We start from the raw sequence: 19113 nt of genomic DNA, 5'->3' as shown, positions 1-19113 counted from the left end.
GGTCGCTCTTAACTCTGTATCAGTGTGCTGAGAAGATGTAACACGAGCTGTGTAATTTTTAAAGAAACCAATCTTTCGGGGCGTTTAAACTCTTGTGCTATATAACATTTTAGTTGGATGTCTTCCTGTTAACTTTTTAGCTATATAACATTTTGGCTGGATGTCTTCTTGTTAACTTTTCTTTAAAAAAAAACTTCGTTGTTATAGTTACGAACTTTTTGCAAGGTCAGACGAAAGCGCAGTAGGAAACAAATTATCCATTTTCATCTCGAAATTTAATTAATGTCACTCGTCTCGATCAAGCAACGTTCGAGCGAACGTATATCGCTACGGCAAATCGTTTTAATTTAGATGCCGTTAAAATTTCTGCGGGTGCCCTCTGAATAGGGAGACAAATCGGCCGACATTAGGGCGATGGTTTTAGGGACTAGGCATCGGGTCTAATTTACCATTTTACTCGGCAGGATGTTCCTCGTTCCCTCGAAGAATCGCACGATACGCGGTGATAAGCGGCGAACTTTAAAGGAACGTCGCTTCCTGGCTGAACGGTCTCGTGAATGTCGCGTGATACTTCTGCCCTATCGTGCTTAGAATCTAGACTTAGACACTGTACGGTTGGCCATCCGCTCACATCTGCGTGCAAAATTTCTGGAAACAAGCTTGCGCAGACACTATGGGAAACGTCGAAGAAACAGAGAACGAGTCGTGAAGATACCATCGGCGAATTTTAAATTTCAAACGAGCAATTGGAGAGTTATATTTTGAAGATGCAAAGTCCAGATCACGTGTGATGTGTTATTAGGCTGTTATTTGCAAGTCAATCAGGTGAATATCTTCGTTCATTCATCGTTCAGTGAGATGGCCGGATATAAAGGCAAAATACTTTTCAAAATATTATACAATTGCTATATCTCGGTAATTAAATATTTTGAAGCCTTTCTAAGATTAAAAGCGTGTTTAACATTCTATCATAATTGCGCTATAATTACGAGTCAAATTATGCAGCTAAAATTATAAGCAATTATATAGCACGTAATTGTCATTCAACAGAACTATTTAGTCATTTATCATCATATATCGTAGCAAACATTTATTTTCTCACATTTTCCCGCGGATAAAATGTAAAGGAAAGAATATTCCAACCTTTCTCCGTCATTCTCGTAAACATCATTCAGCCTTCCGTCGTTTCACGTCCAATTAATTTCTGGCGGGGCTTTCATTTTCCGAAAGCAAAGAGACAGAGGAGAGACGAGTCGATATCTCGTCATCGACGACAAAAAGGAGCGATGACATCGCGCGGACATACGCAAGTCTCTAGTGCTGCGTGCATTGTGGCTCGAGAGCTGCACTCTCGAATGCATTTTCGTGCACCGGATATGCAAGCACGCGACGGCTTAGCCAACGACGCATGTTTATTCCTCGTGGATACCGAATATTTTTCTTCGTCGTCGTCGAATTGACAGGTAACACGTACGTGACGTTTAAAACCCGCATTTTCGAGATGGATGTTCGCATAGAAAAATTTCGATGGAAATTTTTCGTTGGAACTCCGACGATTTTTCCGTGATTGACGGTAGATGCTGGATAAGTCTATGGAATGAAAAATTGAACGTTTCACCTTGGTGACTTTGTCATGTTCGTTCGATGAATAGCAATGCTAGCGTGAAAGTGTAATAGTCCTTTCTTCTTAAATGATCAACGATACTATTTTCTTTTTACAAAGTATTTTCAATTTTTGTTTTAACTCTTTGGCGGTCGATATTTTTGCAAGCAAAGTTTCATTTTATAGACTATTATTAATAGATCTTTAATTCGTTAATTCGTTAAAACGTCCAGAATACATGGGAGTACACTGTGAATGAATATGGAACTCTCAGCAAGATATAAAACCGTATTTAATTAAGCCGTTTCCTGCTTCTTGTTTCCTACTTCCTCTTTGTTCCTTGCTTTTTATCGTTTGTTTATTCAACACAGATATAACATAGCTGCAACGATATACCTTTTGTGCAAACGGCTGAACCTTAGGATGCAAAACCGCTATGAAACGCGCGAGAACATCAAACGTGTCCTCGTGTACTTATTTTCAAGTCAGAATTAAACTTATGTTTCTCGTTAGAAAACCAAGAGAACGGTTCCTCGGGCGATTTCTGCTGCCTCGGCAACGAGTCTATAATTATATTTGCCTCCGTATCTCGCTTTGCGTTTCTCAGAGTTCTGCTGGACGTTTTGGAACGCAGCCTTAGCTGCATACGCAGACGCTTCGAAATAAACGATCGAACAGCACGGAATTCGAATTTCACGCGATCGAACTATGAACTTGAATTTTTCGATGATCGAGCTTGTAAAAGAAAATCGTGTACGTGAAATATGAAACAGGCGATAAAGAAAAGTTTCAAACGGATTGGAATAGCATGGAGTAATTTGTACGATGAAAGGAAAAATGGAATAAAACGTTTGAAATTCATCTGAAATCAAATTCCTTTGACTAGAATAGAAAATGAAAATTACCATCTGAAACGATACGGCCAGGCCAATCTTCTGCTTTGTTTGTTTCGAGAAACGACTGATCGACGTTCGCCCGTACATTTTCATGGCTACGGCCGACTGTCTCTCCATTACCAAAACTCTAATTGGGGTTGAGCCGCAGCCGGTGCGGTGGCGAGATTATACAGCGCGAGGCAAGTGTACACATGGTAATAGGCACCTTTAGATCGTGTTTCTGCGTTGCGACGATAATGGAAGCCAAAGAGACGCTTGTTAGAGCCAAGTTGGAGCATAGTGCGTGGTCCCCGAGTATGTTTGAGCGTGTTCCAACAATCGATTCATTTGCCATGCCCTTAGATTTCCTGCAAACGTGGCTACGGGTCAAGGCTACGGAATATTAACGAAGAAACAAGCGTGCTTTCTCTGCTTTCTTGAAAATTATGAAACACATATAGAGATAAAACAGTATCTGTTGATACTTTCACGATTATCTTCAATTTTTCAAGTAAGTAACCCTAGTCAATAAGATCGATAAACTCGATAAAGGAAAGGAGAAAATTCTGCGACAGTTTGATATAATTTATAACATTAACGGTATCGCGATTATATGACAGTTGCAATATTTAATAGTAAATGCTTATATCGTCGATTCTCAGAGACTTTACGGCAATTTATCAAATAAATTCCCTGACACGAACCGTATCAGAAACAATTTTGCACATGTCACGTTAACTTCGTTTCTTTCGAACGTCATCAATAATGCAATTTCTTATGCTTTCCTTTCTTATTTCGTTGTATCTAACCTTTGCGAGAAATATAGCCGCTGTAGAGACAGTCACGTAGCGAATTTATTTTTGTATCTCCTTCGGAACAAAATAAATATCGAACGATGTTCCCACAGAGACTTGCAAAGCTGCAAAGCGCTTTGAATCGAACTTTCGCTCTGATAGACGGTTCACAAGCTTTCTCTATTTTTCTTGGTCAATTGTCAGTTTCGAGAAGACGCTTTATCTTACTACCTGACTCCCAACTTTATTCCCTCGAATTCGCTTGCCTTTTCTCATCTCCGTCCGTGTAAAAGGCGCAATATGTTCGAACGCAAAGTTCATTTAACCGATTGAATGTATAGATTTGTATATATACCGTACCTGTTTATTTACTCGAAATTAAATAAATATTATTTCGTCAGTTAAACATCGCTTCCGCAAATATTCTCAGCAATGCTCGATTTCATATAAATTTTCTATTACCTCCGAGAAAATTGAATGTCAAAGTTACACGGCTATTTATATAACCACGAAAAAGTAGGGAATTATAAAACGATCTATCAGTTGTCCATTCAGGAATTAAACATTCTTCAGACAAAATTTTATTCTTACATAATCCTTCCATATCAGAGACTAATATCAGAGACTATAAAACGAGCCCTCGTAAGAATTCACCAGCATCAAAAATCACTTAAAAATAAATATCCCTCACCTACGCGTGAATTTCTTCCAAAAATCGCAAAAGAGCCCATCGTAAAGAGAAAAACGGTCAGAAAAACGATAACAGAATAGCAATTGCTCGATGAAAGTAGCCCTCGAATGAGCGCGAGTCGCAGACAAACAAACGTCGATATTAAAAGGTGCCATCGGGAATGTCGCGGTGGTTCGTTGTGCCAAGTGTTTTCTGGGGAAGCGGAATTTTCCATCGCGAAACGGGGGCTGGACACGGGCAATCGTCGACGGAGGTTTGCGTCGTATTCACCTCCACGATTACTCAGGTTCGTGTAGGTGCGTGAATGCACGACCGAGCTCGAATACAACACCTGAGCGAATGCATCTGCTGGTCCAACGAATCTTGTCTCTCTCCCCCTGCCTGTTTTCTAGTCCGTGGGGGGTAATTCGACTCCCGTGAGTTGTTATGGCGGCGTTGCATCGAGTGCAGTTGGGGTGGTGCAAACAAGTCAACGCGACGAACCAAAAACTATGAAAAGAAAGTTCCGAAGAAAAGAAAAACCGATGAGATTTGTATAGTGGGCAATTCTGAAATTTCTGAAGGATGTTTCGTTCTTACGCGTGTGCGTACGGTCGAATGAAACGAGCTGTGTTGTAACGCATGAAACGTCTGGTTTTTAATGATTGGTATTTCGTAAAATATAAGATACGATCGTATTATAAATTGTAAATTATGTAATAATTATATGACATCGTATTATCGTTAATTATACAAGTAAATTATTATACACGTAAAACATTAAAATCGTGTACATAAGAAAATAGAATGGTAAAGAAATTCTAATGGATGGATCACGTGGAATTTTCGTAAGTTCGCTGTTATTTTAACGTAGCGTTCACGTCGTAAGATTTATATCATGACTTTGTGGAGAGAAAATTGTGAAAATCGTACGAGAGATTACAGGAGGTAGGATGCATCGGTGCATCGATGCGGTTCCGTCTTTAATTAAATTCGCCCAAAGCCGGGGCGGCGTTCGTTAAATCCTTTTAATTAAGCTCGTTTCATCAGCAGGCGCAGGCCGTGCTCGTGGTGAACTGAAAACACACTAACAATCCTGCGATTATATTCATTTTCACCGTAACAATAAATTGCAGAAGTTTCACCCCCCAAACTGAATTATAAATGATACTTTGGTAAACTAAAGTACTATCGGATCAAAGCCATAAATTCATAACCGAAACTATTATGTATACAAGCTATTCTTTAACCTTAATTAAAGTTTCCACGGTTTATTATACGAAATTAGCACAAGAAATTGTATCGTTAATGCTAATCGACATACTGTCTACGAATATAATTATATAAAACTAATCGTGTAATCATACAATTATTTGTAATTAGTCACTTAAGACAAATAACATTTTAATACCTTGATGTTATATCGTAATGTTACGACAAACAACATTACAAAAATATATATAAAAACAAGATGTTGGTAAGATGAAATCGATTGACGACGTGGTGGATCTTAAACCTGCTTTCCCGTAAAGAATTGGAATACTGTCATTGCCCTGTACTCTTCGTACGGAGGAAATGTTCCAAGAAACACATTAGGTAGAATGGAATCTGCTCAGTTGAAATTTGCCCTTTGCGAGTGCAACCCATTTGGCCGCGCGTGTCTTTATCGTATCTCCGGCAGGGGGTGTTCGCAGGACGATTTCCTCGCAGCATTGCGCAGGAAAAAGTATCGCCGTAGTCCTGTGTTCCTGCGGGAACAGGCGGAATCGATAGCCGCACATGCGCGTGTTGGACGCAGAGGGAAGCAAAGGGGAAGGAGGAAGAGAACGAGAGAGAGATAGGAAGTTTCTCCTCTCGTTCGTTCACGTCGTGGAGGGAATCGAGAGGGCGAGGGACGAAGAACCGACCGGCTCCACGTTGAATCCCTCGCGGATCAGCATCCAGTGCCTGCAATACCACGCCAGTACGCGATCACGCCGGTCGTCCGTGTCCACTTCGAACCGTCCACCTCGAATCTCGATCGTAATCCGACCGATCGTTCCAAATCTCTCCGATTTTTTCACAGGATGTTCCTTCGCACTCCTCGAAGCTCTGTGACGATAAAGATTTCTGCGACCTTCTGCGTGTCGCATCAATGATTTACACGTTATCGTTACTTGACATGTTCTTGTTTCTCAGTGAAAAAGTATCGACGTCGAAACGTAAATATAGATTTTTGTGAATTGAACTATGCAAGCTAATCGAATAGATCTTGCTGGTCGATGCTTATAAATATTAGGACAGGTTCAGTGTCTTACAGATTTTAGATGCATCGTTAACGTTAGAAAGATTTCTTCGAAGACTTGTTCGGGGATCGTAAGCGAAGTCGAGTCAATCGCAGGATGTGATCGATTCCTCTACGGGCTGTCCCATCGCCGGAAATCGCGTACTCTATACGTTCGGCGCGGGAGGAAATCCGAGTGACCGATGATTTCATTAGCCTGGTCACGCGAGAGGAGCTTGGACGTTGTTGTGAAACGGAGGCCCACGACGGCCGACCGTTCCCCGCGATGACCATCGTTAAACGATCGCTCGGCCAGGTTCAAGGACTGTTATTGGCCACGACACCGTGTTATCCTCCCCCTTGTAGCGTAGTCTCTGATTCTTAGTGTCGATCGAGGATCGTGGTGGAACGCAGAAAGTCTAGACGTATAAAACCAACTTCCTCCGAAGTAAACGATTCGTTCTTAATCTACGAACTGGCTTCGTCTAACTTCATTTACGAGATTCCATCCGGTCTACCGGTTTGTGCTGAATGTTTTTCATAGTCACGTGAATTATGCCTGAAATAATTATCAGTTTATTCGTCCATACAAATAATCGTAAACAAAAATTACGAAATAAAGAAGACACGATATTCTTGAAGAAGATGCTGTAGACGAGAGTTTGTGAGCAGAAGCGAGGCTATCAGGAAGCAGGAGCTTTCCAGGCTGCCAAATGGATAGGTTTTTCCGATGGAAAAGCCACAAGGCACAGGAGGACGTGAGTAGTATGCAGCAAAGAAGCAGAGAAATTTACATTTGATTGGGTAGATCGCTGAGTTGGCTTCTTATGGTTTGGTATGGTTTGGTATGGCTTGGTCGAAAACGGTCCCATGACATGGGATAAAAGACCGTAGGATAACACGCGAAGAATAAGAGAGGAAACGAGCAAAGAGGGAGTCGTAGAAAGTTTGAAGATGAAATTATGCATGTATTAGGAGACTATGGTTAAGCGGGTTCTCTCAGGTGGAACGGGTTCCTGGAAATTGTAACTCGCCAGCGATTTCCTCTATACTCTCTGTGAACGCGTAGGATTATGCTTTCCGAACCGGTTTCCGCATTTAAAACATCAGGTTACGTGTAATGCGCGATCATCTCGCGGAAAGTTGGCCTGAATGAACGAAACACCGACAGAAGATACGGATTCCTGTTCGTAAAACGTGCAACTTTGTATCCAATAGATCGATTAACTCTTTCGTTGGACTTCGTGTTAAAAGTGCTTATTTAAGAAATATGTAACTTCGAGTCGGTTTGAAACATTCGGTTTATAGGTACAGAAATCAAACCTGTACGATTTGCTCTTCTCAGATTGTATCGGTAATAGAGAGCACGAATAAAATTGTACATGACGATTTCAATATCGCTAAAGCTTCGTTAGACCAATTCGAATATTTTATCGTCAGATTTTCATATCATTACCCTCTCAAACGCCACTAGTACCTTAATATTCTCATAAATATCCCAAACGGGAATAACGCCACGAAATTGGATACAACGACCTTTATATCGTTGCGGTAAATTTCGGGGTTCGAGGAAATGTTGGGAAACATCGTATTGGCACGAGATGCTGTTCCAACAGAGACAGCCAAAAAGGGAGAAGTTTCTTCGGGGATTCTTCCAGACGGGGACAAATCACGTATTTTCCTCGCGTAACCCAGTGTCTCTGTGTCCTGAGCCAAGAAGAGGATTAAATACACTCATGGTATTTTTTCCCCTTCGTGGCAACGAATCCTAACGTCGTTCGTCAGACTTTCTCCGTAACGTGACTCCTATACCTCCTTATTTCAACCCCTTAATCCGACCTTAAGCCGGCTGAATGCGATAATTTAGAATTCTTCGATCTCCCAGATACGACTTCGACCTCCTACGAACTTTCTTATGTTGTCGGCCAAAGTAAGGATAAAAGATTCTTCCAAAGGGTAGATACCCCACTTCTTCTCAATAAGGGTGGTTGAAGATGTTTAATATTAAGTTGGCACGTCAGGCGCGTACAGACGACACCTGCATTTCCTCGAGGGTTGTTTCGCTCTCGCACACGGGTGACAGACTTATTTCCGGACAATTTTACGGCTGTCCTCGTGGAACATGTTTCTTACTTAAGCTTGACAGTCGATGCGCCGAAATATTCTACGGTCGTGATGAATGCGGCATCTGCAATATCCGCGATAGCTTCCATCGACTGCGTGCATGTCGATTAATCATACCAGCGAATCGAATGGCTATGGACATTCGTCTTTGCGTTAATGCTCGCCGAGGCAGATGGTAATTAAAAGCGACTGACAGAGTGGTATCTTCATTTTTCGTAAATTAGGCTTGTAATGAGAGGTATTAGGATGTAGATTGTTTTTCCGTCTTACATCTTCGAATGTAAAAATTTCTCGTAAGTTCATAAATATTCGCGATCGCTGATCACGCTAATTGAAAGCAAAAACATTTGCTTGCGACGAGAAAAATGATAGATTCGGCGCCAACGCAAGTTTGAAACAGCAATCACAACGCAATAAAAAAAGAAAAGGAATCTGCACGATCCGAAGCAAGTTGCGCGAACCATCGTCGGAAGCGTGTTCTCGAAACTTTTTTAACCGTTCTTTCCAGTCGTTTGCTCGCGTTGTTTGCACGATGTTACAGCTGTTTCTTTGAGAGATCGTTTCAGCGTGAAAAGTTTCTCGCTCGAGTCGAGAGAAACAACCCGCGTGATATCGTTCGTCGGTTGAATCGAGGAAAGTTCGATCCTCGGCTGTTGAGTTTTTATCGCCGAGCGATAAAGCTCGGGCGAAGAAAGGTTCTCAGTGAGAATAAATTGGCGGCAAGCGGCCTTTCTCTGCTTTGGCTTTTTCATCGGGAAAAAGCACGAGTCCTCGAGAGGGTAGTGTTGTAAAAGGCCAAGAAAGCGTAGTCGACTCGAGTCGAGAGTAAACTCGTACTTTGCGCGGGTAAACCGACACTCGGCCGAGTGCGAGCTTTCTGCTCTTTTCAACTCGCGTTCCGTCGCCCGAAAGAGACCCCGTGGCCATGAAAAATGTAAGGTCGCGCGCACCCCGTGCCGCGTACAAATTATTTCATCATCGGCAGAGAACGTCTCGAGGGGATATTTCGTGGCCTCTAGAGAACGCTTCCTGCGTCTTCCGTTTGTTGTTTATAGGCTTTCGCCTCGTAAACCTGTTCGTTTCGACTAGAGACATTTTCATTATTTGCAACTACGAAAGATGGATTTGTTTAGCGTTGATCGCGGTGGTGTTAAGGTCGAGATGCTCGACATTTTTTTTTTGCCTAAAAAGAAAAAGTAGGAATTGAAATGGATCGTCGATGTTCTTTAACCTGTTTAGCGTTGTACACGTTGTTTCATTTCTGTCGAAACAAGATACTAAACCATCTCGTCTACGAATAAACCGATAATCCAGAAAGGAACACGATACTTCAAAACCAGCATAAATTAGGCGAACAAGTATCACCGCAAACGTTATCGTTTGAAATATACGGTATCATTCTGGTTGTGATAGTTCAGAAACTTGATTCCTTGGCTGTTTCGAGGACGTTAACCGGCGGATAAGATCCCAATCGAGCGATTTCCTTGCTCTCCCGTTGTTTCACTCCCACGCGCGCTCGCCTCATCGCTCGCTGATCGATTAACTTCTCAGCGAGGGAATCGACGTAGGAATCCTGGGAGAAATTCGTTCTCCGCTATCGCAGCGTGGTATCTGACCCCGTGAACGTCAATAACACGGCTAAATATCCGTGACAATGCTCCACGCGAGATACGACCAACGTAACCGTCCACGAGTTTCGCGTTACAGGAAGAGTCGACTTATCCGGTCGAATCTAATTGTTGTGCCTGATGGCCGAATGGTGGTTACCGGGTCGTTCACCACGTTTACACCCACATTGCGTTTACCAGCTCGACGGGAGAAGCCATCGCTGTAACACGCGTCCCTCTATATTCTCGAGAACGTAAGCCCTAGCGATTTATTGGGTTTGATGCACCTCGCTGAACTCGAAAACGAACAGTTCTCTCTTTTAACGGTTAGTTTGTGTGTCTCGTATTTTCTCTGTGATAAACATTTTTTGGTGTTCGATATAGCTTCTTCGATTAATCGCCGTTGGAAATAATTCCCTGGCATTCATGCAAAGAACGATGTAAAAGCGTACGAAACGGAAAGCTCGTAATTCGCTAATGACACGTAGGATGAAAGATGTAATTTGATTTGCAAGCAGATTCGAAAGATCTCTTTCGCCAATCACGATCCTCTTGGTAAAGCGTCATCAAGCATTCTAAGCAATGCCACGCCAGTTTCACCCTGTCGTTTACAAGTCACCCCGTGTTTCCAGTCGCTTCAGCTATTCAACCATCGAAGAATCGCCGATACAGCGTCCCATGAGATCCTATGTGCCCTCCGGTCACACAGCTAGAGAGAGCCAGGTCATGGAGAGAGGAGAGGGATGGAGAGAGGCGATCTATCAGGCGTAGCGAAACGTGTACACGAGGTACACACGACGAGCCCAGTTTTCTCCTATCCGCTGGAACGTTTTACGTTCCTGTGTTTGTGTGTATGTGTTCACGTTGTGTATGTGTACGTGGCGAAGCCGAAGGCATTGTGTGTTCACCGTGTGGAGCTGTTGCTTGATTAACCGCCGTAGAACGCCGCATGTACATACACGGCCGAGCGGGCAACTCGGTTCTCGCATTATTTACGGTTAATGGCTCAAAACGCGGAAGTCCGCTGGCTGTGCGCCACCGCGAGAGAAGCGCTGGCTGGACCTCTTCCTCGGAAAACGCCACTTTTTCAAAATCTTCTCCCAGTGGCGATGTTGTAGATCGCATGGAAATTGTCCAGAATTGCTAAGATGTTCCTTATTACCGAACAATGGGATATTCTGCGCTCTAAGTGGCGGAATATCAATTATTCGCAATCCAATTGTTATTTCCATTATAGAAACTGCAAACCACCATACAATTTTCAAATAGAATGGCATTCCAAAGTAAATTTCTGGTTGCTCGACGTCGACGGCCGCTGGAAACGGAAGCACAAACTTCTCCTGCGCAAACATCCCTTTAAGAGGCAAGTTTCGCCACCTTCGGGCTACGATACACAGAAACAGCACCGTCTCGTCGTTATCATTGCATGCACGCGTCTGCAAAACAATCGAATATCTGGAAGTCTTCCAGTTCTCCCTTTTCCACCCTTCTCGGCAACTTCGACAGTACTTCGTTGCTAACAATTCCTATTTCGCCCCAAAGCGTCGAATTAGACCTACGGAAACGTCCTTGGAGCGCGCGTTGAAATTTCGCCGCGTTCACCGATCTCGCGAAATTGATCGCGAAACAATGTGAGATTATCCGTAGGAAATTGGGTGAGCGACTCCGCGGTTTCACGTAAATCGTATTTCCAGCCGAGTTAGGAACGTAAAAGGATCTCGAGCGGATTATCGATCGATCGTGTTGCAGCAAGAAGCGTCGGTAGACCGCGAGGAACTACGGATTCAGCTCGCGTTTGCGCCTCTATTTCTGTTACAGAGGACTCATCGTGTTGTTTCCTTTGTCGGACGTGCTTGCGTTATCGACACCGTTTCTAGGGTGGTAAATGATTTATTTCTGTATGTTCAGCCAACGGCTGTGACTTGGACATAGCTGGAAAAGAACTTTCCACGCTCTTTTTGTGAAATTAATTACGCTTGGGAAAGTTTGGTGGGGAATTTTTCGATGATGTCTCTTTGATTAGAATTGCTGGCGTTTTACTGTTTCAACGATACCTATACTTCTAATGTATCATGTCGTTTGATCGATCGATCGTTTAACAATTTGTTTGGCGTTGTTTAACGTTAATATCTCGTACATTACATATATTACGAAATATCGAATACAAAGTATTTTTTCTCAAACCAGAAAATCTTTAAAACTTCTTTATTCAACAGTGCCTATAAATAACAACACTAAAATAAATAAATAACTAATGTTAGAATAAATTGCTGTTGCAGGGTCTGGACAATGTGAGCTCAGCGACCCTCAGGCCTTTCAACTCGGACATCAACACGCCGAGAATCGATAGCTATAGGTTCTCCATGGCAAATCTGGAAGGTGAGCTATCTTTTTTGTATCCAAAATTCTCAATAGACATCGATCGTTCCGTCTCCATGTAATTTCCGCGGCTGTGACATTGCGCCGCTCTAAAAAACGTTTCCTTCGGGACAAAAAATCCGACTTCCTGCTTTGTTCAATACCGTGAACGTCCGTCCATGTTCATACACGACCTGTGTCTCGTATCTAGGACAGTTTTTCTAACGTTCTACCCTCCTCTATTTCGTGCTTCGTGAATAAACGGACGGGACATCGCGCACAAAAGAGACGTTTCATCCCGCGAGATTGTGGCGTAGCTTTTTTTTTACCCTTGGAAACGCGCTCGTGGAACCCAAAGAAAACGACGATGTTTTCGTTGATCTTACTCTCTGATTAAATCGGCTGTTGGTGGCGTGCAAATGTCCCTCCACTAATGTTCGTGAAACCGAGTCGACGGCAAATGAGTTTTTCTGTGGACAAAGAGGGGACGCATCGGTAAAGAGCAATTTCCGGTGTTTTATTGCACCTTGTGCTGCGATTTCGTGGCGGTGCGGCGATGCGACGAAGAATCTGATCGGACACGATGATCTTATCGTCGATAAAAGCGTTTCGAGATCGTAAATTACGTGGTTATTGGAAAACTTGAACGTTAAATGACCGTTTAGGTTAGAGGATTTAATAATTTGCTAGGAACGATGAGCAAGACGTCGTTTAATGTTATCGAAAGTTTTTGACTGTTGGTTACTTTGAAAGCAAAAGTGGTGAAATTAGTTTCAGTCCTGGGTACGAAGTTTTTGACTAAAGAAATCGTATTGAAGTTACACATAGTCGTTTAATCGTAATAATGTATCGTAAAATTGTAAAAATTACTATATTTTGAACTTTATATATATACTTTTTTCTTTTTACACCTTACGAGTCTTCCGTGCATTTTTATGTCTTTACATTTTCCATAAACGAATAAAAATGCGCAGTCCATTGATTACTAATTCCTTTCGCTCGACTCTTTTTACTATTCCTCTCGACAGAGTCGTAAAAACGTAGGAGGAATTGAAAAGCGAAGAAATATTCCTATTTCCCCAGTGTGTTTCTTCGAGTGCCACAAACGTCTAGTAAGCAGGCTGAAGTGTAGAAAATTCGACGCTGGTCGAACGTGATGCCTGGTTCGGTGGTGGCTCGAATCGCCGGTCACGTCGTCTCCTGCGGCGATTCTGCGGCAACGGCAGCTGCAACTGCAACGGCATCGAGCCTCGCACCTACACCACGCGCGCTTTATCTTAAATCTTTTGAACTAGCTCCAACCTCTCCGTCGCGCCACGAGAAAAATCCCTGCTTCGTCGTATCAGCGAATTTATGCTCGATAGTGCCGCATAGCAGCCTCTAACCGCACGGTGTACGCGCCCGATAGTCTGAAAAAGCCTGTACCATGCTTGTATCTCAGCTTCGCACCCTCTTCCTCGCCTCTGGCTTTGAAAAACTCTGCCCTCTTTTCGGTCGTTCCATTAATTTGCTTCCTTTTGGTTGTTAAATTTAACTTTATTGCTTGGTGGTTCTGTTTTGTTACGGGTATTTCCGATTTTTCATTTTTTGAAGATACTGTTCAGGATAAATAAGAATTATTTCATATTTTATTTGAACTTGAGGTACGTGATTGATTTTAAAGAGCAATATTATTCAAGGTTTTAGTGCGTTTTTCTATCTTCAACGTTCTTTAGTTACAATTTTGTATACTCTCTCGTTCAAAACTACCTATAATACCTCGTTAAAAATCGTTTTACATTACCCAAGTACTTGTTTGAAAAGCGTAATAACGATAGTACTTCACGGAAGTACGATAATTCACGTTAAAACCTTTAATTATAGAAAAGAGGTGAGAGCGACACGAAGAGGATGAGTACTGCAAAAGTTGAAATACGCGCGTTAAAAATACGTTAAAAATGTACGCGTTGAAAGACGAAGCAATTTATAAAGTGACAGTAGAATCTGCTCCTGGGAATTGATACGAGCGTGTGTGTTTTAATTAATGTACACTCGGATTGAAATCGGAATTACCACGGCAGTTTCATTACCGCGATGCAATAATCTCCACTTTTAATCCGTTCTTTCTATCTTTTCCGTTTTCCGAGCTTTCGCTTTCCTTCGGTCTTTTTACTCTTCGCTCTTTAATTATTCCTTGAACTTTCATTCGCACCTCACTCAAAGGGCAAGACACGGTTCTATGGCGATCGTGAAACGTTCTCAAACCAATTTGATAAACGTCGTTGAAATCACGTTTAAACGAATAAAATTATAGCAATTTCATTAATTTATCTCGTTAATGTAAAATGCCGATTAAAACGTCGTTGTTGTATCTGAAACTGTTTACGTGTACATAAATTTTAATTACCAATTAACACCGTCGAAACGTATAATTACGCGTGACTAAGTTTTATTCGACATGCAAATTATTCAACGTTTCGCTGGATCGTGTTCGAATTAATTTATGTTCAAATTTATTCGATCTACTCTTAAACTATTTCGCTGTATCTTACATGCGTAATTTGAAAACACGCTTCATTCGTGGTTGAACTTTGGTTACCCGCAGCTATGCTCTTTATTAAGGATCCTTGCTTCTTCCCTCGCAAAGTAAACGCGCAGTGAAAAGAACCGACACAAAAGAGGCTCGAAAGAAGCCAAACGTGTGCTCAAAGGACTAACGACTGTTGCGTTCGGCTCGAGACAGGACAGTAGGGGGTAAAATTGGTAACTTGACGAAACTCAAGGAAGGCAAGTCATGAAAAATTAATCCCTATTTTTTATTCATTCAAACTTCCTTCTACTTCGCAGCAGGGACATACCACTATGGCTTGTATTTTATCGTTTACCTCTTTTCTATTTATATTTATGAGTGAAGTAAATCGATTTTTTAAACTTTAATTTTGTTGGTACGAGTAAGAAGTAATTTTACGATCGTCTCATTCTCGTTTCTACAACTAAATTTTGTACCTTGGTCCCGTTTCTTTAGTCGCTCGTTCGTAAACACGTAAATTTGCATAAACATCGGCGGTTTAATCACGATCGAAGAAAAGTATGAAACGCAAACGTGTAGCAGGAAAATTGCACGCTCAGTTGTTCGTTGCGATCCGGTATCTTCGCAGAGGATTGTCGTGGCATCTCCAGAGGGGCAGGCTACGATCGAGTTGTAAAAATCCCGAACAGCTTGGGACTTGCATTCAATTACAGCGACGTAGCCTCGCAGAAATTTAATCAATCATCTCGCGACGCATTAAAATAGCCCAAGCGCATACTACGCTGGCGTCGTTTCATATCTTCCGTCCGTTTTCCTCCCCCGGACATTCTGCATACGTCTATAACGAAATTCTAAGTTAATGATGTTAAGTTTGCAACGGTTGTACTGCGACGAAACCCGCGCAATTTGCATCGTTTCGGAATATTCGTCGTAGCCCTATCGCTTCGAAGAGTCGATAAATGTTGTGGTACCGAATTTAATCTCGTTGATGGACGCTTAAAGAGCTTTCAGTCGAGAGGTAGAAGTTTCGATGGCAAAGAAATCGGAAGCTTTTAAAGTAATCTAAATTTTGCAAATTTAATAAAAAAGTTAGATGAAACGTTTTATGTCATGATCGTGGCAGTGCATCGATTTAATAATTTAAAATATTGTATTTCATACGTATGAGATATTTGAATAGTTGGAGAAGTAGCATAAAACATTTGCGAAGCGAGTTAATTAATTTCAAGAAGACAACCGTCATAATTTAAATTGAAGATAATCGTGCTCGTCACGTGATCGCGTATCGCACTTATGCACGCGTTTCTTATCTCTGTATTACCCAATATACTTCAACGGATGGTTTTACGATATCGCGGCGATCATAAAATCTCTTTATCAACGCGCTTTTACGGAGCTCTCACGGAACGACCATCGGCACTTTCGATCGTCGCGATCTCTGCTCGCTTATCATCTCGTAAAAGCATTCTCATCGAATAGAAAATAAAACCTTGCAGGGAATTTCGTCTTCCTTTGAGTCATCAGGTATTTTATCTGTAGCGCGAGGATAATGTGATGCTCGTGCGAGATTTGGCAGGTGCGATAAATACAACAGTCTGTTATGTTTCAAAGATGAAATGACTTTTGGACAATTTAACTGGCTGAAAAATAAACGGATGTATCGTAAGATCTCCCAAATTTGATAGTAATTAACATAAAGACGTGTTTCAATTTTTAAAACCTTCCAAGTGTATAATAAAATTTTGTCTTTATTTATCGGAATTGAAAAAGTTCAGCAGAAACTGTACTATAACAGAGCTGCCAAAATATTGACACTAAACTTCTCTGCAATGTGCAAATATCGCAAAAATGTCCGAGTAAAATTCATTTCTGCGCTTTGTATTTTTCTCGGATAAGTTTTATTTGAAGAACAGAGGAGAACGGACGCATACGAGCTAATATTGATGCAAATTTTAAATAGTCTAGCCGGGCGCATTCGCTGAAAAGCAACGAACGATAATAAAACAGATAAAATTCATTTTCTATAAAGCACGCGAAACCAAGCGAAAAGGTTTAATACAACCAGTCAGGTATCCTTCTTTGTGCCGATCTACCTAATAATTTTGTTGTCCACTATATTAGATACAATATGTTTGCGCGTTTCCTCTTATCGTACGTAGCCAGGAACAAGCGTAACTAATACCGGAAACAATTAAGTTTTTAATGACTTCTCTATGTTACGCGCGATAAAAACGATCAATCGATGCTGAAAAATTCAATATATGTTCGAACGATGCGGTAAAAGCGTAGGTTGAACACATTTGGTAATATTTCAGACTTTTACAGGCTTTAGGTGAATAAAATTTATACTGTATTTGGAAGCGAAATGTATTTTCAATAGAGTTTTCGTGACTCTTTTACGATTGAAATTCTAAATTAAAAATTAAATCGTTAGTTGAATTTTAAAGCATTTTGATAAAATTTCACGACGTATATTTTACGGCATTATGGAACAACGTGTGTAAATATTGGACCTTCGACATTTTTTTATTTTAACGTGAAATTAATGGATAATATAATTTCCAAATTTTGTTTTCATATTATTTATTTTACTCTTATTAGTATTTCTTTATTATTCTTGTAGGTAAATAGAACATAACGCCTTCAGCACTTCGTGAAATAATTTTCATGAGATTACAAACAATATGTATAAAATGATAAAATCGATTAGTCGACGTTTATTTGTTTGGAGCTACGGAAATGAATGAAATGTTGCGACCTCAGAGAAAAACTCGAGAATACGGATTTTTACGCCATTCAAAATATCTCCATTGCGCGTTCTAAAGGAAATCCCTGCTCTCCTAGCTCGTTAATTTATTCTCTTTGACAAATTGTTTCTTCTTAGTCGAGAACGAGTATCCTGTGGGAAAGGTTGCGGCAGAAATTGCCAGAGGCCGTGAGGCTGAACCGGTCGTATTAGGTTCCAGCCTCTTCTGACGAATAATGTCGCGAGTTTATTTCACTGTCACCCCCCGTGCCGCGGCATAATTCACCCCGCGGATTTTATTACGATTCCGAGACACGGTTTTCTTACCTTCGCGAGGGTGAATTTATTCTTTGAACCCTAGCAAGAGGGTTGGGGCCGTGGCACGCGATCAACGTCGTGTGCGTGAAATTGAGAAATGAAAAAGGAACGTCGGCGAATGTTTCTGAGCGTATTAATTGTAAAGAAACCAAATTCAGAGAAATAATGTGTGTCACGTGTTATTAGAAGACTGTGCGGAATTTCCAAAAAAAAAAAAAAAAAAAAGAAAGGAAGATAATTATACCTCGCTATTTTTCTAGCGTTATTAAAATCTATTTACCAAAGTAATTACGGTAAATATCACGGTGATGGCGATGCATTAATCGTGACGCCGCGTCCTCGTGATCCGAGGGTTACTCGATCGCCAGGAAGATAACACTCGTACGGTATCGTCGGTGAAAAAAATTACATGCCGCCCAAACGTGCGAGAGAAACTCGCCCGAGAGAAAAATTATTACTGCAGATTAGTCCAGCCTGCCTTCTTACGACAGACCTAAAGTGACTGTCATTATATTTCACGGCAATGCTGCAGCCTGATTAACGAGTGCTCGTGCGCTCGAGCCACCGCAGCTGTTTTATCGCACGACACAGCCTTAAGGTTCTTACTCTGTCGCGTTTAACCTAATTACATACTTTCCTCGGGAGGTACGATCTTCGTGCTAGCGCAACGATCTGTTTAATTGTAGGAAAAAATTCATCGTTTCCCGTTAGACCATTCGTCGTCGCATACTCCGTGTCCACGCTCACAGCTTGTCTAGTGTGAAATTATACATAATTTTCCCCTGGTAATTTTTGCATTGTGATATAAATTCGTATATAATTAAAACAGTATGATATACGACGGGAAATAAAATGTATATCTATCATCGTATTTTGGTTTCAATTAAAGTTAACGTTAAATATCTACCTACATTTTTTTCGTTATTGCAAAAGAAGAAAAAAGAACACGTTAACGTTAAAAAATCCCATTTACTGTTAACACCGGTTGTTTAAGGTTTCTTTAAAATTGCAAAGGAACATTTTAACGACTCCTCGAGTTACATACCAGACACGCAGCCTCAATTTATTTATCCTTGCTAGAAGTCACGGTTAGCTTCACGATCGTCAAGTCAAGTTTCCCGACGTCTTCAAACGTCGTTCGTGCACGCTCTTTCGTGCGTGCACACGCAACACCAAAGGTTGCACTTGTGTGTACAGTGCATAAGCCGGACTTAACAAAACGTGGGGCCGTTCGTGACACAGGGCG

General features: G+C 41.4%; 1 protein-coding gene across 5 annotated transcripts in view; it reads left to right on the top strand.

Annotated features, from left to right (window-relative positions):
* The window catches only part of LOC126870974 (amyloid beta A4 precursor protein-binding family B member 1-interacting protein-like), a 146188-nt gene that overhangs the window by 105004 nt on the left and 22071 nt on the right, over positions 1 to 19113 (top strand). For 4 of the 5 annotated variants that reach the window (XM_050629240.1, XM_050629241.1, XM_050629242.1 and 1 more), the window contains one exon: positions 12216 to 12315. In XM_050629240.1, the coding sequence (XP_050485197.1) occupies positions 12216 to 12315 (100 nt within the window). Of the gene's footprint in view, positions 1 to 6641; positions 6964 to 12215; positions 12316 to 19113 lie in introns of those variants that run through there. The other variant, XM_050629243.1, reaches the window with a different exon arrangement.

Source organism: Bombus huntii, chromosome 11, assembly GCF_024542735.1.
Source record: "Bombus huntii isolate Logan2020A chromosome 11, iyBomHunt1.1, whole genome shotgun sequence".
NCBI classification, from domain to species: domain Eukaryota; kingdom Metazoa; phylum Arthropoda; class Insecta; order Hymenoptera; family Apidae; genus Bombus; species Bombus huntii.
This window is presented reverse-complemented; position numbering and strand designations above follow the sequence as displayed.